The sequence below is a fragment of the Panthera leo genome, chromosome E2, assembly GCF_018350215.1.
Source record: "Panthera leo isolate Ple1 chromosome E2, P.leo_Ple1_pat1.1, whole genome shotgun sequence".
NCBI classification, from domain to species: domain Eukaryota; kingdom Metazoa; phylum Chordata; class Mammalia; order Carnivora; family Felidae; genus Panthera; species Panthera leo.
The window spans coordinates 57,319,703-57,343,435 of NC_056693.1; the positions used below are offsets into that span (position 1 = coordinate 57,319,703).

The 23,733-nt window shown below is 48.8% G+C and overlaps 1 protein-coding gene across 3 annotated transcripts in view; it reads left to right on the top strand.

Annotated features, from left to right (window-relative positions):
• Positions 1-618: 618 nt before the first annotated feature.
• USP10 (ubiquitin specific peptidase 10) overlaps positions 619-23,733 on the top strand; it is a 69,192-nt gene continuing 46,077 nt past the window's right edge. For 2 of the 3 annotated variants that reach the window (XM_042920561.1, XM_042920562.1), the window contains exon 1: positions 619-819. In XM_042920561.1, coding sequence (XP_042776495.1) covers positions 634-819 — 186 coding nt within the window. In that variant the 5' untranslated portion in view covers positions 619-633. Of the gene's footprint in view, positions 820-1,076; positions 1,192-23,733 lie in introns of those variants that run through there. The other variant, XM_042920564.1, reaches the window with a different exon arrangement.

Sequence of the window (23,733 nt, forward strand, 5' to 3'; positions counted from 1 at the left end):
GAACAGTTTCCTCCCTCTCCCTGATCTATTTTTCATGGCATCCCATTTTTGAGAAGGCGAGGCCCTCGGTCTTGAAATGTAACCATGGATCATACTGTTGACCTCTGCTGCTTGGCACGAGGTCTGGCAATAGCAAGCTCTCTCCGTGCACGTTCGTGGAACAAGCGAGACCAGGGATAAGGGTTGTGAATAAGAATCACAGAAGCTACTTTTTTTTTTTCTTTTTTTTTTTTTTTGCTTTTGAGAGTTGGCCAAGTTGTTCACACTCATCTAATAGGACCTTCCCAGAAATCCTGTGAGTTCAGAAATTGTAGGAGTCTCCTTTACAGGTGAGGAAAACAGAAAGGTTTAGAAAGGGAAGTAACAGGTCTGAAATCACTCACCTAGAAAGGGAGGCCCAACCAGACGGTTAAGTGCGTGGCCTGGTAGGGGGCTCACTGTTTCTGGAATCCGTGCCCCCAAAGTCGATTTGTCTGCATGTGTGTACCGGGCAACACTGACTGAGCGCTCACCAGGTGCCAGGCCCCAATGCTAAGCGCTTTACGTGTGCGTTTCAGTCTTCGCCACTGCCTGGCAATAGGCGTGGCCCAGAGTGGGCGCTCAGGCAACGTTTGTGGGATGAACAGTGAATAAATGAATGAACGCACGGAACTGTTATCACCACGAGCAGGGGAGGCTCCTCCCGGGCCCTCGGCGCTCATTTGGGGGACCCCGGCCCAGGGAGACCTTGGGGTTCGGCGCCCGGGGCCGACCGCAGGTCGCGGCTCCGGGCTCCGGACGTCCCGAGTCACGCCCAGCACCCCGGAGGCCCGCCAGCAGGTGAGAGGCCCGGGCCGGCTGGGCGCTGTGGCATCATTACCCCCGTCCCTCGCCCTTTCTCCTTCCGGGACCGCGGCCGGAGCCCCCAGCGCGCGGCCCCCCGGCCCGCACCGCGAAGGGGCGCGGGCTCGGAGTCCACCAGGCCCGCTCCCGCCGCGCACGCCCACCTGTCGGCCGCGCATGCGCACCAGGCGCCCGGCGCGCCCGGCCGCCCCGCGCCCCGCGGCGCGCGGCCAGTGCGCAGGCGCGGCGGCCGATGCGAGTGTGTATGTGCGGGCGAGAAGATGGCGGCGGCGGGGGAAGCAGCGTGAGGAGTCGGACGAGCGCCGAGGCTCATTGAAACGGGCCGCCATGGCCCTCCGCAACCCGCAGGTAGCTGCCGGCCCGCGCCCTGGGCGGGAGCGGCCCCGAGCCGCGGCGGGCGGCCCCGGGGCGGGCGGGCGCGCCCTGCCCGGAGCGAGCGTGTGGGAGTGGGGGAGGGCGCCGGGACACGCTGCCCCGGACTAGGCCCCGGCCTCCCGCCGCCGCCGCGCCCCGGCCGCCCGCCGCCGCCCCGCGCGGAGCCAGCAGGGGCCCGCCTTCGGGGAGCAGCGGGGAGGGGCGCCGAGCCGCCCGCGGGGGTCGCGAAGGGGTTAACCTCCGGGCAGACCGCGGGGGAGCCGGGGGTGCGGAGGTGGTGGGGGGGGGGCGCCCTGGGCGCCCCGGGAGAGGCAGCCGGGGGGCTTCGAGAGGCCCCGGCGCGGCGGGGCTCTCCAGGCACTCGGGTCACCTCTGGGCGCGGAGCGGGACCCCAAGGCGTGGGGGTGCCCCGCTGCCCCCGTGCCCCCAAAGGTCGCTTCCTCAGTTTGATTGACCGCGGGGGGCTTGCTGGTTCTCTGGTTTGTGGACGCGAGTCACTGGGGAACAGCCTTCGGTTACTGTTGCAAAGGAAAGTGGAAATCAAGTCCCCAGGACCGTACTTTTTACTTCATCTGAGTGACATCTTTTGCATGAACCCATCTCAGCCTGGCTGACGCTGACGTGCCGTGTCACAGCGCCAGCCGAAGTTTAGGGACCATTTATAATGATCCCATCGTGGAGGGAAACAGTGAGACGCACCTTTTTCTCTTTTGGGGAGGTGTACGTGTAGAGTTGACCCCCCCCCCCCCCCCCCAATTTTCAATGACTCTGGGTATTACAGTTGCTCCTGTGGTATTATCTTTCAGGCTTGCTTTAGACCGCTGGTTTTTTGACCTCTAATCCCTAGAAATTTCTGCACCTTATACCGTCCCAGTGTGCTTTGGTATTGAAATGTGGGAAAGTGAAACAAAGTAGCTACTGGGAAAACTGGTGGCCGGTAGATCGCCTCTGCGAACTTGTTGGGTGTCTCTCCACCTTTGGAAATGAAGTCGATTTTAATAATAGCTGTTGAGATTAATGCCTATCCTGAAATTTAAAACGCGAAAACTTTTTTTTTTTTTTTTTTTTTTCTTAAATGAGATCTCACAGGAGGCTGGAATGTTGTCAAATTTTTGATACTTTAGTTTGCAGAAGTTTCTCCCTTTAACTTCTTGTTCACTTGTTCATCTACTTTGTGAGTATTTCCGGTGGTTCTTTGCAAAAAAAAGGGGGGCTTAGCATTTGAGTAATTTTTTACAAATGTGTAATTGAAAGATTTTTGTTTTCTTAAGAGGTTTGACATTTGCCTTTTTCTCAACTTAAATACAAACATGAATAGCTCATTGTTAAAATTAGTATGAACAGGTACAAGATTCATTGTAAACTAACGTGTAAGGTATTCATAGTGGTTTTGAAGTGAAGGCATGTTTCGCCATAATTCATTCTATTATTTTTTTTTCAAGATTTTATTTTTTTAAGTAATTTCTATGCTTAACCGTGGGGCTCAAACTCACACACTTGAGATCAAGAGTTGCGTGCACTACAGGCACCCCTAATTCAGTCCATTGTCATAAGCACCAGTTACAATGCAAAACTGATTTAAATAACTAGCCGTGACGATATATAAACTCAATTGTAATTTCATCTACATTCATTGTCCTAGTATTCACGTTTCAAACAATATTGCCTATACCCATTTTTAGAAAACCGCAGTGGCGAAAGTCAGTTGAACATAAATGTTACAACTCTTTGAGGTTATTCTTTTAATACGTTTATTTTTAAGTATAATTTGAGTGCTTTTAAGTTCTAGCATGGAGAAGGTAGCAAAAGAATAGTTTGATTTCTCATAGTCTTTTTCAAAGAATAGTAATGAAAACAAGTAATGAAATAATGTGACAGGATTTGGTAATTGTATCCTGCTTGCATCAGGCTGAACTTTTTTTTTTTTTTTTTTAATTTTATTTATTTTGGAAGAGACAGAGCGAAAGCAGGAGTGAGAGCACGTGCACAAGCAGGGGAGGGCCAGACAAGAGAGGGAGAGAGAATCCCAGTCAGGCTGGTGCTGTCTGCACAGAGCCCGCCTTGGAGCTCAGTCCCACGAAACCGTGAGATCATGACCTGAGCCAAAATCAAGAGTCGGACGTTTAACCCACTGAGCCTCCCAGGCACCCCAGGCTGAGCATCTTAATAAATTTGTTTTATTAGACCTTCTGTCCTAAGAGCCCTGCAGAGACACTGGTCATTCACTCATTAATTCAACAGATACCGATCACTTACCATGTGTTAAGCATCATGAGATGCATGTTACTTGTGTACAATTGGGAATGACAACCACAAGTTAACAGTAAGGGTTTTATATTAAAATTGGGTTGTTGGGGCACCTGGGTGGCTCAGTCGGTTAAGTGTCGGACTTCGGCTCAGGTCATGATCTCGCAGTTTGTGGGCTCGAGTCCCACATTGTGCTCTCTGCTGTCAGCACAGAGCCCGCTTCTCGGATCCTCTGTCCCCCCTCTCTGCCCCTGTCCTGCTCATTCTGTCTCTCTCAAAATAAATAAATAAACTTGAAAAAATAAAATAAAATTGGATTGTTATGCTTACAATTTTGAAAATTTATATAGATTATATTCTATTTCCATATGATTGTTGAACCCTGTTCCCTGGATTGAGGTGAACCAGTGGAAAACTTGGAAACATTTCTAATGCCAATAGTTTTCAACATTTTAACAGATATAAAGGATGAACTTTGACAATGGCAGTGTAAGTACATCTCTTAATTTGTGAGTATTTGTTGTCTGATGAAATGATTTGGGGTAATTAGTGTGAACTGACCAGTCCTTCCTTAAACCAGGAATCGTTTGTGGGTTTGTGGTCGTTGTCGTGAAATCCCCCCTGGTAATGCCTTCTACACTTTATTTGGATATCACGTGGCTTCCTGTCCTGGTGCCCTGAAGCAGGCTCACTCCGGTCTTTGCATTACCTGGCAGTGATGGGGCCCCACATTTTACATCATGGAATTTCTTGGATCCACACTTTACAGCATATGGAGGAGTGTCCCCGTGTGGTGGCATATCTATCTGTTTATAACTGACCGCTGTATTAGTATTTCTCAAAAGATACGTTTTTACTGGAACCTCGTAGTGAGGCAGCTGAAGCAAAGACAATTATTTGAAATACAGGATATTTGGAGATGCTAATTTTCCTTTGCACAGCGACAGCAGAAACTCAAACCTGTTCTGCGACCAGATAGGTTTCAAGTTGGTGAAATGACGGTCGCTTCAGTGACATACCGAGCGGCAGTGCAGACGAGGTGCGTCGGGCACTTGGGTCCGTCTTGGTGGGACCACAGTTTACCGAAATTGCAGTGAGCGCTAAGCCAACCTGCCTCGTTTCAAATTCCTCTCTAGAGCAAACGTTAGGACATGCATTCCAGCGCACTTTTATGTGGATATTGCTCGACGTGGGAAAACTTACAGGAGGAAAGGGTTACAAAGTGTAGTGATCGTCTCATGCCAAACCTGTTGCACGTTTTCTCTGCCCGTGTATGATATTCAGGAACTTGGGAAAAGTTGTGTCATCTGTGTTTGAATTATCAGCCACATCAAGGCTAAGTTTTTGTTCGTTTTTGCGTTTGTACTGATCTGTCGTGTGAGTTTTTGCTGTTAATAGATCTGGTTTTTCAAGAGGATCATGAAAGGTGGTTGTCGAGGACACTTGTTACTTTGCTGCTCGCACACTGAGGTATGAGAAATTGTAGGAAGAGCTCGCTTTTGGATTTGTAATTAGGCGGCTGCATTTCTATTTACTGCTTCCCGAGCGAGAACCACTGGGCACAAAACAGATAAATCTGTTTGCAATGGAATTAATTGGCCTGGGGCCATTGGATTACTGTCGTTTGTCACTTTAGTGCCACTTCAGCAGTGTCGATGTTCGTTTCCAAAGACTTACATGTGCTTGGATTGCAGTTTGCCCGTTTGTTGAAGAGATCTCCCCGAAGGTCTTTTTGTGACCGTTTCTGTCACTGCAGCCTGGATTAAGAACTAGTGTGGGCAACATAAAGGTGGCCCGTGGGTTATGCTCATAGTATTTGTTTCAAGGATTAGACATTGTAGAATCTGTCGTAACCCTAGATGTGGTGTCTTCGAAATGTATGCTTTTTGCGAGCTGGCTGTTTCTGTCTGTTTGAAAGCTCCTCAGCCGTGACCCCATCCCAGCAGAAGACCTGAGAAGCCAGAAGCTCTGGGCCAGTAACTCCATTCTGCCCTCTGTCTTGACACGTGCGGTTCTCCTGTTGCCCTCTCCCGGGAATCGAGAGAGGTGGAGGTGTGGTTTAGGGCTGGGAGAGTAAGGTGATGCAAAGGGGATTAGTGCCTATTACGTTTTCCTACAGTTTCCTTTTCTGGCCTCCTGGAGATTTGTTAGATGACAGCGTGCGCTTAGCCTTCGCCCAGCGCCTGCCGCCAAGTGTCCACGCGCCGATGCCGTCTGCTCTTGTGACCCTCAGGCCCCTCCTTGTGGGCTTTGTCTGCGGCTTTAGTGGTTGCCAGTCTTCAGATCAATTCTCAGTTTATGTTTTTGGTGTCGGCTGGTGGGACATCAAACTCTCCTTCTTACCACTGGTGCGTTACAAGTGGAGGCGCCTCCTGGTGGACAGTCTGGGCTCCCCGCTCTTGCACCTTGGGCATTTGATTTTTACATCTAGTTGCCTCTTTCTTTCACCCTTACTTATCATATATGACAGTGGCAGATTTTGTTTTCCTTATCCTTATTTTATGAGGAAGAAATTTTTTTCATCTCTGTGTACTGTATGCAAATTGCTGGCAGGGTGGGGAGTGCAGAGTGCCATGAACAGTGCACCCCCTGGAGCTGTCATTCTAAGAGGGGACCTGCTGGTTGTGCTGGAAGTGGTGGGGATGGCTTTTCAACCAGTGTCTCAATTGAGTTCTGCTCACTGTCCACAAACATAGTCGTTTACCATTACTGCGAGTACATGTCATAAATACTCATGTTGTAAAATGCATTAAGTAAAGCTAGACGTCTGTATACGTTATATTTGCAAGCCATGGCCCTTGTGACATAGGAACTGTTCAAGAACATTGCAGATGACTCCGTAGAACATTTTGAGTTGCCCTTTGGCCCGATGGGTCTGCATGTAAACACGGTGATGCCCTTCCTTTGCTCTGGTTAAAAGGGGTGCCTTTTAAATTTTATTGCATTCATTTAAATTTAGTTAGGACCAATTAACTTGTGAATGTATTTGGTATTCTAATAATTGTCAAGAGGATTTCTAGTGGTTTTTGGGGGGGCTTTCTTCCACTGTAGACATTTTATAACTAGCGGAGTGAAGCAGTGCCTCTGTCGAGAGACTTTCGTCTTGCGTCGTTAAAATGTGTGCACTCCCTGTTCTTTCTGAACGTCATAATCTTTTTCCTTTTGACAGGACCTGTTGAAGCTTTCGGGGAAATGGAAGAGAATTTGACAGTGAAATTTAATTCCAGAGTTTTTTTGAGATTCTTGCCCAGTGTTGTCAAATATGTCCCTTGATATCTTAAGTAGTAATTCCACTTAGATGGCTGTCATTATGTGTATATTTATTTGAGGCCGGAAGTAGACCTTCTGGGTAGATCTGATAATTGGACGCGGAAGAACTTATTAATTACAAAACATTAAAATTGCAGTGATTGGCACTTGAGTGTTGTGCAATGTGTAAGTGTCATGGTTTGTAAAGTGCATGGCTTGTTTGAGCCTTACAGCCATTCTGCAGTGTGTTGTCATCACCGTTTCACAGATGAAAAAGTGAGACCCACGCAGCTTGGGACTTGAGGTCACGTGGCTGCCACGTGCATCCCTGGGGGCTTGCCAGCGGGTCGTTGGACTTCTGAATCCTCTGTTTTTTCTGCTTTGCCAAACTGCTTTCCTGCAAGAGACTGATAAAGGTGTAATGCTTCACATAGTGACCTCGCAGGAGCAGCTCCTAAGTGAAAGTTGATAGAATGGATGAATGAGTGAAATAAAAATGGAAATGATTCAAGACTGTGATCTTACGAAGAGTTGCTAGTATGTTACCAGTTGCTAAATTTTGTGTGGGGTGTGTCCTTATTGATTTTATTTTGAAACACATAGTACAGATGTGCTCTTTCTAAAACATGCCAACGACCCAGAAGTATTTAATGTGCAAAGTTGAAGTCATGCTCTTTCTCTCTGGCCTTTAATGCTCAGTTTGATATACGTCTTCCGCCCCTTTTCCCGCGGGGCGTTTCTGCGATTCTGTTGTTCATTGTACGTAATACAGTCTGCTCGAACCACATGGCCACTGAGCTGAACTTTTTGGAGCAAACCTTGTTTTTAAAATTTTTGAAGGCATCTTCGAGCATAGTAAGTTTTCTTCGTTTTACCTGTTTTAGCCAGGGAACGGAGCAGATACTCTAGACGTTAAAGTATACTGAGAACTGTGGAAATGCTCTAGAGATTTCTGAGTAATAAAATGTCCAAAGACTTTTTTTTTTTTTTTTTTTTTAAAGAAATGGCTTTTTGAAGAATTCAACCCCTTAGTTATAGCAGCCGTGCCATCCAGTTTTTATACGGTGAAAAGAAGTCTGACTCAAATTCAGATTCTTGTCTCTTGGTCCCCTCTTCACTAGAGAAGGTTATTGAGAGGATGAAGCTTTCCTTATCTGGAGACAGTGGTCATCAGCCTGAGTGAATAGTGGGGGCGCCGGTAATTAACTTGGATTTTCCTGCCTTCTCCAGAAATCGGGTTTTCTCCTCCTCCCCCCTTGTTTTATAATCAACGTGCTACAACGGCAGACGATGAAGCACCGTCCCCTTGCCCACCTCGGGTCCCTCTCCCCGGAGACGACGGCATTCCACCACTTCTGATTCTAATAAAACGCGAGATCAGGTCTTCCAAGGGTAGCCTTCTGCTTCAGTTGGAATTAATTTGTAGGCTATCAGACACTTGTATTCAGAACCACATATAAAGGACTTTGTATCTTTTGTGATTGTTCAAAGCACAATTTTTGGCGCCTGGGCATTAGGAACGTAGAGCCGAAGAGCGAGTTGCTGTGCTTTAGAAGTTCACGGAGTGGGAGGGGGGAGAGAAACAGGCTCATTGGCGAACCCTGATTTGCGGTGGTAGTTCCTGCAACAGAAGCGTGAAGAACATTGCCAAGAACTTGCGTTCGTTCACTCAGCAAGTGGTTATTGAGTGGCTACTGTGTACCAGGCACTGAGGATGGGGTGATGGGCAAAAGCGGGCATTGTCCCTCCTACCAGGGAGCTTACTGTCTGGTGAGGGAGACGGTCGCTGGTCAGGTAATCACAGCAATGGCTGTGTCGTTCCAGACTGCGAAGTGTGTCCCGGAGGAAGGGGGCGCCCGGGAGGGTCGGGGAAGAGTTTCCCTGGAAGGGGTGCCTCGGCCGAGATGCACAGCTGGGGACCGTGCAAGCTGCGGGTGTACCGGCCCCGTGGCTGGAGCGAGTCGAGGGCAGTTAAGAGGACCCGGAGAAAGCCCACGTAGGGAGAGGAGAGGCCTCCAGGGGTCTGCCCAACCTTGTAGGGTGTCCTGAATGTTAACGTCTTGACGCTGAGAAAAATGTGGAAGGAGGGGGCCGTGCGGCGTTTGGCCGTGGAAGCACGTGATCGAGTTGCCTCGTGGGCTCACGCTGTGACCGCCCTGCGCGGGGTAGACGCGTCGTAACGAGATCACGGGGGCCACGAGGTGAGGCCGGAGGGATCTTGGATTCTTGTTCGGGGAGAGTGCAGGGTAGAGCAGCGGCGTGATTTAGAAGGTATTTAGGTATAAGATGGATTGAACGGGAAGAGAGCGAGGCTGAGCGTCAGGGGAGGCTGGGAGGATGTCTCTTCGGAAAAGGTGACATTTGGGCAGAGGAGCACGAGGACAAGGGCATCCGGGAGGCGGCGGGCGGAGGAGCAGAGCCCCAAAACCTGAGGCACGTGTGGGGACCCGGAAGAGGTATGTGGCTGCGGTGCTGTGTGGGGGGAACAGGCGGGGCCGGAGTCAGAGGCGAGGTGAGGGACCCTGAGAGAGGCCGAGCCACGGACACCGTGGGTCTTGTGAGCAGGTGCGGGTCTGTGAGAACCCACGGGATTTCGGAACAAAACCGCGGGTTTTAGTAAGTGGTGGCACCGCTCTGTGCCAGCCTTGCCCGTGGCGACGGCCTCGGGGGGCCAGGTGTTTGACTTCCCGGCTGTCAGACGTGTCCCTCTTCCGGCTGTCGCCCAGATCCGGGAGCGTACTCTGTGCTCACGTCAGCACCCCGAGCATCTTGACCCCCAGAACTTGGAGGGGGAAAAGCAGGGCATTCTTCTGGGGACATCTGAGGCGGATTAATGCAAGGCGAAGAGCTTTTGGGTGTCCTCAGTGATGATTGGATGGAGTGTTAGGAAGGCCATGTGGGGACATTATTCCCTTTAGTTTTGGGAGGGCACCTTTAAAAACAAACATTTGTTTCTTCATTGCGGTCTTAGGAAATAAAGTGTAAGAAGAACATGTCCCTCACGATATCCCATGACCCGGAGGTGACTTCTGAGGTTACTACTTTGAAATGCTTTTCTTCAGTCCTTTTTTTTTTTTTTTAATGTTTTTATTCTTGAGAAGGAGCGTGCGCGTGCGAGTGGGGAGGGGCAGAGAAAGGACAGAGGATCCCAAGGTGGCTCCGTGCTGACAGCAGCGAGTCTGACACTCACCGACTGTGAGGTCATGCCCGGAGCTGAAGTTGGACACTCAACCGACTGAGCTGCCCAGGTGCCCCTCTTCAGTCTTTTTTATAGGAGATTTTAGAAATTTGGAATCATTTTATATGATAGTATTTTTTTCTTTCGTGTTAACATTTACTTATATTTGAGAGAGAGAGAGAGACAGAGTGTGGGCAAAGGAGGGGCAGAGACAGGGAGTCACAGAATCCGAAGCAGGCTCCAGGCTCCAGGCTCCGGGCTCCGAGCTGTCAGCACAGAGCCCGACGCGGGGCACAAACTCACGAACCCCGAGATAACGACCCGAGCAGAAGTCGGATGCCTAACTGAGCCACCCAGGCGCCCCTATAGGATAGTATTTCTTAGGTTGGGACCCTTGGTCCTAGTCTTCTGTCAGAATCGCCTGATGGCCATCCAGACCTACTTGCTGGGGCTCCTTGTGGGCAGGCCTCTAAATCTGGGTGTAGGACAGCTCCCCCCCAGGGTATCGCAGCAGCTCGGCTCAGGTTTCAGAGCCTCCACGTGGCTTTGTTTCCCGTTTGTTTCACGTAACCCATCGAGCACGTTGCCATGAATAGGATTAGCTAAATCATATTTTGGATAAAATAATTTATCCAGTCTAGGTTGAGTGTGAACAACAACCAAAATACATGTATGTACCACTGTGAGAGGTGATAAGATCTAATTTTAGCACTGAGTAGAATGGATTGTGGGGACAGAAGCAGCACGAGACGCCTGAAAATTTTGCCACTTTGAAGATCTGTCCCATTGGGTCTTCAGAATGAGATTCCTGATTCGTTCCTTTTCAGCATTTATCCAGCTCTTGCTGTGTGCCAGGACCTGGATGGGGTGTGTTAGTTGCAAAACACAGTTACGGAGAAGTAATCTGAGTACAAATACACTCTCCAAAGCCATAGAGGCACACCGCTGCTGACCCCTGTGCTCTGCATCGTGGATGGGATGTAGGGGACGGGGTGGAAGCGGCCCAGACTCCACCACGGCTCATTTCAGCCGTGACCATCTGATGTCCCAGTGAATTGGGATGAACTTTCTCATTTGTTCTCAGGTCTGGTCGTAGTCAAATTTTGTCTGAGGCTGTGTGTACAGCATTAAGCCAGTCTGCCATCAGAAATTCTTGCCATCCTTTTTGCTGCCGGTCATGGATTTGTCCGTAGAGGAAATTCTTGCCTCCATTTTTCCACAGACGTGCGAGCATAATTACCGCTCCTTCCCTCTCCTTATCGAACTCCTGCCTTTTACGTGCCACGGCTATATGGTATGAGTTGAGGGTCAGGAACGTACATTTACTTTTCTGGGACTAGAGGTAAATGAGAAGGAGATAAGAGGTAGGAGATAGCTTTTATATTTATATACACACGCACACACACCTATATATGTATATATATGTGTATATATGTATATGTATACATATATGTATATATATGTGTGTGTGTGTGTGTGTGTGTGTATATATATATAATTGGCAGTAGTCTCTGCAGTAGTTTTGGCTGGAAGCTTAGCTGACTCCACACGGTGACACTGTAGCAATATCGTAGCATTGACTAGTTTTGGAAACAATTACCACAGCTGAGTTTGGAGTTTGCCTCTTAGCCTCTGGCACAAGTTGAACAGATGGACTTCTTTTCTTTTTAAGGTGGACAGAAAGTAAAGTACACTATCATTTTGTTTCTTGGACGTTGATTTCTTTTTGGGTGGGAACGTAGGGTTGAGTTAGCTTCGTCAGTCCTTCAGTTTCCTATGAAAAAGGAAAGGGCTGCCTTGCATGCAGTGTGCCTGGTGAGCTTTGAGGCCCCGTGGACTTTGGTTCTGTAGATGCCCTGTCTTTCCCCCGAGGGTCAGTCAGCTGTTCGTGGAGGCCTGTAGCCTTCCGGGCCCCGTGTGGGCCCCGTGCCCAGACGGGGCCCTGCCTGGCAGAGGAGAACAGCACAGGTCGGTTGTCTAACTCGAGCTCTCTCAGGTGCTCTGAAGTAAGAGTAAGGATCCCGGGGGTGACCTGGTGGCACAGGAAGGCCTTTTTGAGGTCTGGTTCTCCTCCAGCACCTCCACTGCCAGTATGGGGTCTTGCCTTTGCGGTGTGTGCAGTGGGTAAGTTACTTGACAGAGGGGCCACTTGGAGGAAATGACCGGTACGTTCAGTACATTCAAGACTGCTTATGGGTTTGTTGTGGGGTCTCTCGTTCTGGGCATGAAGATTAGCACTGCAGCGTGCAGAACGGCGAGGGACAAATTCGTCCTTGGTGGAAATACCTTTTAGTGCCAGTCCTGAATAGAAGGATGGGCTGCTCATGAAGTGTTCTGATCGGTTGTAATTTTTGCATTAAGAATGAGGGGGCGGGGTGCCTGGCTGGCTCCATCAGTGAACACGTGACTCTTGGTCTTGGGGTGTGAGTTCAAGCCCCTCGTTGGGTGTAGACTTTGCTTAAAAAAAAAAAAAAAAAATATGCACAGGCGACCTGAGCTTCTTTTAAGGGTCTTCATGGCTTTCTTTATCTCTCTTGTGTAGTTCCTTGAATCCAGGCGACTGATCTGTATATCAGATCATAAGGTATTTTGTTTAATTCTCTGGGTTGTTTCTCAGTAAATGTAGTCCTGAGATAGATCAAAAGGCAGTTACTGATGCAAATACAGTGCTTTTGGCACAGCTTTCCCATGCCCTGTTCGTAGGCCGTGGCAGTGATCCTCTGATCCCGTCAGAGCCAGTGCCGTTAACTCTCCCAATTCGAGAGCCACAGAGCCAACAGCTTCCCAGGTGGAGAGCCTAACTGTATGTCAGAGCTGAGCATAAGTTTCATGAGGGCAGAGATTTGTTTGTTTTGTTCATTGATGCATCTCCAGGGCTTAGAACATGATCAGTGCTCAGTGAGTATATATTGATGTACAAATTAATGAGAGATGTAGCCCAGTCCATATGTTGAGGAAGTTCACAGTTGCATGTAAGATAGAGGCTAATCAGCTGTTACAATCAAGAGTGTGTAACTCAGCAGGTTTTTCGGGAAAATAGTTGGTAAAGCTGAGACTCTGGAACTGTGTTCTATGATGTGAGAAGTCATCCAGGCCAGAGAAGGCCCCGGATGCGAGAGGCCCAGCATGCACAGCAGCGTGCACGGAGAGAACTGCCGTGCTGGGCTGTGGGGAGCCTTGGCCCGTGAGTCTGGGAAGGTAGATGAGTGCCAGGCGCTGAGCTCTTACGTGCTCTGCTGGGGCTTTTTGTCCTGAACGGTTGTGATAGGCTGCTCCTGGGGACCAAAATCAGATTCCCATTTTGGAGAAAGTGCCGTGGTGGCCACATGTGGTTTGGAGGCTGAGCCTGGAGGCAGGAAGGGGCAGTTGGGTGCTCCCATGACCAGCTGAGCAGCACAAAAGGCCCTGGGGGCCGAATAAGGCTTTGGGTGACCAGTTGAAATGGGATGCAGAGGGAACCAGGCAGCTTTGTTGCAACGTATGTAATAATAATAATGCACTTTCTTCTTTAATGAAATAGGATTATACTATATGTTGTTGAGTGAAGGTTTTTTTTTTTTCTCCCCCACTTGTGAGTATTCTCCATTATTAAACTTTTTCCTCAATGTTATTTTTAAGTACTGTGGTGTATTCACAAATTATATTTTACACATACTAAAAACAGTGATGGACATTTTTTGGATACATTTTTTAGCTGTGTCTGGTTGTGAATTACCTTATTTCCCAGAACTAATTAAAGCATTAAAGTAAACTGAAAGATACATTTAATTCATTGGTTATTTGGGGGGTAGAGGAGAAGATATATTTTGCTAAGTAATATTAAGTAATTAGTGGGAATTTAAAACATGAAGGGCTTTTTTTTCAAAATTTTATTTTTAAGTGATCTCTACACCCAACATGGGGCTCAAACTCACGACCCTGAGATCAAGAATGTCATGCTGTAGTGACTGCGCCAGCCAGGTGCCCTGAAAATAAGAAGTTTTTTATTATATTTTTATTTTTATGAGAGAGAGAGACAGAGAACACGTGTGTGCGAGCAGGGGGAGAGGGGCAGAGGGAGAGAGAGAGAGAATCCCAAGCAGCCTTCGCACTCTGCGTGGAGCCCAGTGTGGGGCTCTATTCCATGATCACAACCTGAGCTGAAATCCGGAGTTGGACACTCTGTTGACCGAACCACCTGGGCGCCCCAAACGTGAAGTTTTTTCATGTTTGGATTTTTAAACTTTGTACCAGTTTGATCAGAAGCCAGTTCTATGTGTGAACTACTTGGGAAAGATTGAGAAAGATCTTTTCATAAAGTATTTGTCAATCAGCTGATTAATGTTTGGTGAAGGCCAACTATTTTAGCTGTTGCTACAGATGTTCAGGAAGATAACTGGCGTTCTTACCCTGTGTAGGTAGTGGGTGACTAAGCCTGTAACCGAGGTGTGGGAAACTGCCAGGCACGTCCTGAGCCGTGTACTTACGTGCTCAGTGCTTGGGAGGCGCACGTGCGAGGCTCTGCAGCAGTAATTCAGAGGGTGAGGGAAGGGAGGGATGAACAGCCTTGACAGTGAAATAGGATTTTGGCAAATGGGGAGGCAGGCGGAGGGCATCCTGTGGGCAGACAGTAGGGCCTGCGTTTCTGAGCAACCTGATTTTGGCTTTTGGGGTGACCTTACTTTCTCTGAGTCCCTTGGTTGCTGCCACTGAACTTGGAACAAGCCTTTTTATGTCCTTTATTGTGCGCTTCATTCCTGTCTTAGGTAGGATGCTTTTGAGAACAAGTCAAAGAAAGGCCAGTTCTAATTGGCTTACAGCATAAACTAGAGATTTATTGGCTCATGGAACCAGAAATCCCAGAGGTAGATCACGCTTCAAGGTTGGTTGATTAATCAATTCAGTGATATCTTTGAGGACCTGGTTTCTTTTCACTTCTGTTGTGTCAGCATTTTCCTAAGACTAGTTTTCCTCCGAATGAGAAAATAGTCACAGCGGTTGTAGGCTTCCTGTGTATGTCCAGCCTATTCCACATCAACCAGAACACGAGAGTGGACGTGTGATCCAGAATTCTTGGCTGTGTCTTGGGGTTTGTGCCTTCTGGGTCACCCTTGAACCGGGTGCTGTGGGCAGGGAGGGTGGGTGGCATGCCAGGTCGGGCCTCCCATCTAGAGCTGGGAGTGGGTGTGTATCAGCCTTCTGGACTGGGTGACCACTAAGCGGCAGGGGAGGAGGACAATGGACATTTGGAGGATGGCTGCAGAGTCCGTTACAGTCCCATCCGGGAGCACCACTCCTTCCTCCTCTCCTGTTCCAGGTCTGTCACTTCCTCCGTGTGTGCATTCTTCAGGGAGTGGACTGTGTTCTCGGGGGTCTACTCCCCCCAAATAACAGTTAGAAATCCCTGTCTTTAAGAAAGAATGTAATGATAAAGTGACATCTGTGTATCAATTATTTTTAATGTTCACTTTCGAGAGAGAGACAGAGTACAAGTGGGGGAGGGGCAGAGAGAGAGGGAGAGACAGAATCGGAAACAGGCTCCAGGCTCCGAGCTGGAAGCACAGAGCCCGATGCGGGGCTCGAACCCACGAACCGTGAGATCATGCCCTGAGCCGAAGTCAGATGCTCGACCGACTGAGCCCCCCAGGTGCCCCAATAATCTTATTATTGAGGTGCGGTGTATGTTCAGAAAGGTGCTACTCCTGCCTTTGATTCATGGAGATCCTGTTCTCTGGGTCTCAGTCGTGGGATGTCGATAGGGGTCAGTTAATCAGAATACTTCTTTCTCTTCATGTAGTTGCCCTTGTTCTTGCCAGATAAAGCTTTCTGAACATTTTGATACTTTGTTGAGATTGTCCCAGAAATTTGGGATGGAAAGGTACATAATTTAAGATAATCTTCAAGGTTTCTCTTCTGGGAGGTTGGCAGAACCATGAAGTCCGCCGTTGGCGTTCGTGTAGGAGCTGGTTTTGAGAAAATAACGGGCCTTTGGCATTGAAGGCGAAACCAGAGCTTGGAAGTAGAAACCAGAGCTTGAAAGAAGGGCCGGCAGCCCGGGAAGTGGGCCTGGAGCTTGACCGAGCGGCCGGGAGAGGATGGGAGTCGGGGCCTCAGCAGCACGGTTCGAGGCGGGGAACAGAGCTGCCTGCGGGACGGGGACAGGCGTGGATAGGCGGGGGGTGGGGAGGAGGGGTGGCCGGAGCCGAGTCCGGACCTGCAGGGGGTGGGAGCCACCCGCGGAAAGAGTGTGTGTGTGAGAGAGAGCCCACAGTGTTGACACATCGGGTGCGTGATGGAGAGACAGACTCGCTGGAGGGTGTGAAAGGGTGCTGGATGGGAGGTCGTTTCTGAAAAAGCAGAGTGTTGCAGGTGAGTGTTAGATTTCAGTTAAGAGCAAATGGGAAATGAGCTCAGTTATAAAAGAATGGTCTTTGTGGAAAAGACGGGTCGAAAAGTTACCTGGGAATGGAATTTTTTTATCAAATTGTTTCCAGTTTACTTGCATGACAGTTTCTCTTCTGATTGACATTTAGCTTCGTGGTTTGCCGGTAAGTTGTTAGTGATCAGTAAACCCTTGAAAGCACTAAGAGTTCCCGTTTTAAAAACAGATGCCCTGCGTGTTGTTGGTCAAGCAGAGGGTCCTTTCACAAAGTGATCACTTCAGCTGGTTTCCTGGTTGCTTCTGTCTGGTTTGGGGGCATAACTGAGTGGCGAGGTAGCTGTGCTCGCCTGGCCTTCCCTCGTGCTGTCTTAGTTTCCCGACTCCTCGGCTGCCTGGAGTGACCGTGGGAGCGCCCTCCACGCCGGGTCCAGAACCCTAACCGCACGTCACGAGGACACAAAGCGTTTAGCATGTTGAGTGAAGCCTGGGCTCCCTGCTTGCCCCCACTGAACCCTGGAGTTTTGCAGGGAAGGCCCGAGGGTCCTCAGACGATTCTAGGGGTAGCTTGGGGCTGAGAACCACTTCCGCAGGCCTTTGTCCTGCACAGCTGACCCCGCTCCCCTGCCAGGTGAGCCCCACCAGTGGTTGGTGTTCCGCATGGAAAACAGCATTGTGAGCCAGTTGGGTGAAATACTTTTCCAGGAGATTCAAGTTTCGAGCTGCACATATTTACTATAGGGCAGACTTCGCGAAGTCTCAGGTTTTGTTTTTTTCTAATAAAAGATTTTTAATCATAACAGCCAACTTACAAACGTAATTCAGGAATGGAGCGCAATCTGTTATTTTGGCTGGTAAAGGAAGCTGTTTCTGCATAGTTGCGGTCTTTGTTTTCGGCAGATCATTAGGTGAAAGTGAAGCCGAAAAAGCGAGCAGCGGACTGCTTCCTCAGGGGGCTCGGCCCGGCCTTAGCTGTCAGCACCCGGTTTTGCTTTCTCTTGTTTTCAGCAGATCGTAATTTTGCAGCTTTTACTGCTTGGACCGACTCTTCTAAGTAACTTTGGTTTTCATTAACAAGCAGAGCGACTCCTGAAGGGGAGCGTTCTCAACTTGCTCCCTGTGGGTGTGTGGGCTGTGGGGTGTAAGTTGGGCAGCTCTGGATCTTGCAAGGTATTTAGGAAACCATTGGCAGTGGGCAGCAGATTAGAAGAAAATTGTTTATGTAGTCACACTGCTTTTTTCCAAATGTGTTTTGACTTAAAGTTCTGGTTTAGTGATGCACGCTCCTTTTTGGCAGGTGGCCTTCGGTAGCTGAGCCTCTGTTGGTTTGGTTCCAGCATGTTCCATTAAGTGAAAAACCCTGTAGAACAGATGCGTGTGCAAGTTTCTGCCCGTGTAGCACTCTGTTTAATGAAACACCCGAGGTCTGATTCAGTGTTACTGGCAGCAACTGCCTGTGTGTGGCGTGGGGTTTGAGTAGGCGGTTGGGGGATCTAGGCAGTTAGAAAGGCCGTGCCGGGCTGGAACAGTCTCTGGTCTAGTGCTTGGGCAACTCCGGGAGTGGGCACCCTTATGGCGACACCAGGCAGCAGGTTACAGGTGTCATGCCCAGGATCGTAGGTGGTGCTGGGCACTACTGGTAAGAGTCTTGGGACCCAGGAACACGAAATCTTAAAGCACATCTCAGCGTGTGGATGTTAGCAGAGTATTTAAGAATCTGCTTAATGTAAGTGAAGGATTACTACTGTGGTCCTTGGTCTTCAAGAGCTGCTTTTACTTATTTGATTCTGGTTTAGTGTTTTAAAAGTTTATTTTGAGAGAGAGAGGGAAAGAGAGAGCACGCGCGAGCAAGAGGTGGGGGCAGAGAGAGAGAATCCCAAGCAGGGTAGAGCCCAGTGCAGGGCTTGAACTCAGGAACTGTGAGACCGTGACCCGAGCCGAAATCAGGAGTCAGACGCTCAAGCGACTGAGCCCCCCCAGGCGCTCCAAGAGTTGCTTCTGCAGTGCAGCTGCCTCATCCACCTCATTTGTAGACGGGCGTTGGTTAATTCTGCACCAATTTTAAAACATTAACCATTTTGGGGTGTAATTTCATAGAATACATGTACCGATTTTAAATTTTCAGATTGAGGTCTGACACGTCTATGCCAGGGTAACTGTTACCACAGTCCATCTGTTGTCCAAAAAGTTCCCTCATGCCCCTTTGCCATGAGTCTCTGCCCCACAGTGGGTGACTGCTGATGTGCTTTCTGTCACTCTGGGCATATCCCCTTTTGTAGGATTTTGTTCCTGTGGAATTACACGGAGTGTGCTCCTCTCTCTGGCTTCTTTCGTTCTACACAGCACTTTCAGATTCATCCGTACTGTGGGTAAGAGTCTGCTCCTTTTCAGTGCTGAGTAGTATTTCATTATGGAAGTAACACAGTTCCTTTTTTTTTAACGTAATTATTTATTTATTTTGAGAGAGTGAGCGAGCAGGGGAAGGGCAGAGAGAGGGGGAGAGAAAGAACCCCCAGCAGGCTCGCCGCTCAGCTCAGGGTGGAGCCCGATGTGGGGCTCCATCCCACGACCCTGGGATCATGACCTGAGCTGAGATCAAGAGTCGGACGCTTAACCGACTGAGCCCCCCAGGCACCCCTCTCTCTTCACCTCTTGGTGCACGGTTTTGTTCCAGTGTTTGTTAGGAACGAAGCTAGGGTATGCGCTTATGTGCAAGTCTTTGGTGGACGTAGATTTTCACTTTTGTGAGTAAAATACCTAGAAGTGGAATTGTTGGGTCATGTGGTCAGCGGTGTGTTTTGTTTTATAGAAAACGGCCAGCCTCTCCAAAGTAGCTGTGTCATTTTCTGTCTCCACCAGCAACCGTGAGGATCCCCCTTCTTCCGGAGCCTCACCAGCACTTGGTATTCTCAGTTGTGTTAACTTTCTCGTGCATCAGTTTAAAAGGAAAGAATTTTTTATGCACAAGAACATGAGTCGTATTTATGACAGAGAAGTGGGTCTGACTGCAAATAGGTGGTTCTTAGTAAAATATGTTTAAAAAAAAAAAAGTTTAAGCCAAAAATAGAGGGGGACAGTAAAGACTAGGAGAGTGCCCTCTCCACACTGGACACAGGTGACTTTCTTGGTAGGCAAGGATAGTAGGGGGGTGGTAGGGAATGAAAATGGATTTTTAAAAGGTTGACCTGCCCCCATACTTTCTAATCACACTCATGGTTTTTTCTACCCCCCTTTTCCCTTCTAGATTTACAATGTGAAAGTCGATTTTTCTTTAGTTTGGGAGACCATGTGGTAATTGTGAATGATTTTCCTCTAGGCCAAAACAAGTACGCTCCTAATAAGTTTTCTGTAAAGCTTAATTCAGATTGTCTTGATTATGTTTAACTATATATTTAAAAATGAAAGGTTATATCTTGGTTATATTTAAAGATTACGTTTATTTAGCTTTTAAAGTTTATTTATTTTGAAAGAGAGAGGGCGAGTGAGCTGGCGAGGGGCAGAGATAGAGGGGGAGAGAGAATCCCAAGCAGCCTCCTTGCTGACAGTGCAGGGCCCAACGTGGGACTTGATCCCACGAACTGTGAGATCATGACCTGAGCTGAAACCAAGAGTCTGCTCAACTGACTAAACCACCTAGGTATCCCTCAAGATTACATTTAAAGTGTGTGTATGTGTGTGTGTGTGTGTGTGTATTTCTTTTGTATGTGTGTGGGGGGATCCCAAGCAGGCTCTGTGCTGTCAGTGCAGAGCCTGACATGGGGCTTGAACCCAGAAACCATGAGATCATGACCTGAGCTGAAATCGAAAGTTGGATGCTCAACCGCCTGAGTCACCCAGACGCCGCCCCCCTAAAGATTATATTTAAACGTGAAAATTGTGCTTCTGGCTGGAACATCTCTTGTGATCTTAAGAACCGAAGAATAAAAACCAGTCAGAGCAAACGGGGTGATTTGGTGGCACTGACATGTGGGAAGTTTCCTGTTGTTGTGGAGGTTGGAGAGGCTGTCATTCCTTATCCCAAGAACTTATAATTGGGGTGGGAGAGTGGGGATCTCTTCCTCCTCTTCTTGAAATGATTTGTTCAGCAAAGCTTTTTTGAGCACCTACTGTATGCCAAGTACTGCATTGACTGCCGGCAATACGAAGATGAGTTTAACTTGGCTCCTGTTCATTAAAAAAAAACCTTTATGGGGGCATAATTTATGTGCAGGGAATGTCACCCATTTAAAGTATACATGATGAGTCTCAACAAATGTGCCCACTTAACGTAATCACGTCAGCGGTTAAGGTACTTTTCTGCCCTTGCAGTGGCTCCCCAGACCTCCCCTCCCTGCAGCCTGTCCGCACTCACCCTTGGCCCCAGCAGAGGGAGCACTGCTGTTCTGGTGTCTTGTTTGTTGGTGTTTTGCTTGTTTTCCCTTTTCTTCTCTGTTCTCTCTTTTTTGTTCTCTGTTCTCTCTTCCTCCCTGCCTTGTGTCTCCCCACCAACCCTGTTCCTTCCTCCCTAGATTAGCAGCTAGGTGATGGTAATGAGAATGAAAATGGTGGAATCTTGAACTTTTCTACTGGAGCTAAATTCACCCCCTAATAATTTATCAGCTTTTTTCCATGTGATAAAAATTCTAGGTAGAAGTTACTGTATAATGAGGGCTCTTTTATCTTGCTGTTTAGTATTAGTTTAGAGCAAAGTAAGTTAAAATTTAACTGCCATTGTGTAAAGTACCTAATGCAGATATAGGACTGGGAAGTTGGTACGAAATGGATTTCTGTTAGATGAATCATATTTTCTAATTTTGGAAATAGATTTGGTGGGAACAAGTTTTAGCTCAGAATCTCCATGAAAGCTCTGAAGGAATACGCGGCCAGCCCGTCACAGATCCTGCTTTGGAAGGTGCACGGTGATCTTCTGATGGACTTTAGTAGTCACGTGAAACACACAAACCATGTGAAACTGACACGATATTGCAGCATTTGGATGCTAGAATCCTAGGAAGAGGGCACCGCCCATGGGAGTGGCTTTGTAACAGTTTGTCCTTTTGTCCCCTTCTCGGGATCCCTCGGCCCCAGGAAGGTAAAGCAGGGTTCTGCTGCAGCCCAGTGCTTTGGGCAGCAAGCCCTTCTCTGCCTCCCTCTTTGTCTGCTTTTGCCCTCCGTAGCTCTCAGTGCAGCTTGCAGTTCACTTGTGCTGTGACAGAACTGTAAATGTGGTGCTGTCCTGAACCCTGTGTCTGTCTTACTCAGTTTATTCTGATCTGACACAGCTCTGTGTAGGTAGCTGGTCCTCAGTGCATATGGTTAAGTCAACGAAATTCCTGTTGTGCCTCGACGGCCCGAACAGTGTCCTCTCTGCTCACCACTTTGTAGAGTTGAAAGTGTGCTGTGACTGTTCAGTAGCCATCACTGAGCCTCCGTCACCTAGCAGGCCTGATCAGTATAGTTTAGTGAAGAAATTAGAGTCTTTTAGGCAGGCACTGACGTTCTTTTTTACTTTGTTCAGATCTAATTCACATCCCATAGAATTCACCCATTTCAGTACGAGTACATTTCAGTGGTTTTTGGTGTGTGCCTGGAGTTGTGCAACCATCAGCACAGTCCATGTCAGAGCATTTCACCAGAAAGAAACCCCGGATCCATTAGCAGCGACTTCTCATTTCCCGTTCCCGTGAACCCTTGGCAGTCACAGTCTGCTTTCTGTCTCTAGAGATTGGCCTCTTCTAGACATTTCACAGGAGTGGAATCATACAGCACGTGGCCCTTCGTGCCTGACTTTTACTCAGCATGGTTTTCAGGGTTCATCCATGTGGTCGCAATGATTAGCCTGGGGACATTTCCACACCCCTGCTGCTTTGTCCTTGTTCGATCCAGGGGATGCCTTTGGAGCTGGCAGAACGCTACCAGTTGCCCAGTCCGGCACCCCCTCACGTCCACTAGAGAGGAAATTCAGACTTCGTCACTCTCGAAACAAACGAGTTTGTTAGTCCTTCGTCTTTCCTCCTCTCTCCCAAATTCAGCCTTGCTGGGTTGGATGCTGAGGGAGGAGAAGACGTCGTGTCTCTCAGCCTCTTGGTAGCTGTGCCTGGTTCTGTCCTCTCACCCGGCGAGGCTTGGCTTGATGCCCGTCGGCTGGCGGTGGTTCTGGGAGCTGGCTCGCCGGTGTCTCACTGCCTTGGGAAACCGAGTACCGTGCACACGCGGCAGGGTGCTCATCGATCGCTGCCTCGTAGCTTTATTTTTTCTCTCAGAGCCTGATCTTCTATTTCCGCGCGTCCTTCTGAAGGCAGAACGTTGCTTTGGTGGCACCCTCTGTTTGTATTCGTGCTTTTAGAGACGAGATTTTGAAAGTGGGACTGAAGGCGCAGCACGCGGTGCTCCAGCGCCCCCTAGCGCCGCGCTGGGGTGGGAGTCCCCGTGCCTCCGGTGTGTGGCTTCCCGCGGTCTGTGCAGGACGCGGACGCGGTGCAGGTGACGGCCAGCGTCTTTCCTTCTCACTTTCCTGGGGTGACATCGCGTCTTTGTTTTTTCCTTTAGTGTGAACGTGGTGTTTCCAGGTTTGCCTAGCCCCTTCTTCAGCGTTCACAGAGCCAGGCCCTCCCTGCAAGGGCCAGATCGGGTCTCCAGAAGGTGAAACCCAGAGCAGCCGTGCCCAGGGGCTGTGCTTCAGCCAGGGGGCGGGTCTCCGTCCTGTGTTGTGGGTTTGCCCTGTTTTCCGGAAGCACTTCCTACGTCTTTGTTGTTGTTGTTGTTGTTATCATGTCCTTTCTAGAAAGGATCAGAAAATAATCAAACATGTGAACAGTGGGAGTTCTGAAAGCCTGAGCTGGAATTAGTTGGAAATGAGGAGAAGTCAGCTGCGTCCCCGGTGGTGGGCGAGAGCCTCTGCACCTTACAGGCTTGCTTCCTGGAGAAGGGGCTTGGGGAGCCCAGAAGCCCGTGGGGCATGCCCCTGACCGCGGGCCTTTCCCCTGGGCATCAGGGCAGCTGGGAAGGGAGCCTTCGATGGTTGCTTTCCTGTTCCTTCTCGTGACTCCATTATTCATCCACCTCGGGTGGGGGTTGCTGAAAACCTAGAGGGAGTTTCCAGCTTTGCTTTACAGTGTCTGCCACAGCTGTTGAGAGAGTAAAATTATTAACGGCAATATAAACATTTCTGTAGTGCAGGTGGGCCAACAGAGGGCCTTCAGGCACCTTCTTTTGTTCTGTCCTCACTGAACCCATTGACTGAGCATCTGTCTGTGCTGGGCCCCGTGCCCGGCTCTGGAAATGCAAGAAAGAATGCACTTGCTCCTACTGTTTCTTCTTCATGCAGACTCAATTGTCCTGTTGTATCTTTTTCTGCTCTTTCTTACAGGACACAACTAATTCATGCGGTCAGTGGCTTTTTCTTCCCCACTAAATTATAAATCCTATGAAATCAGGCAGAGTCATATTTCTTTTTTATAATTTTTTTTAATCTGTATTTTTGAGAGAGAGAAAGAGACAGAGA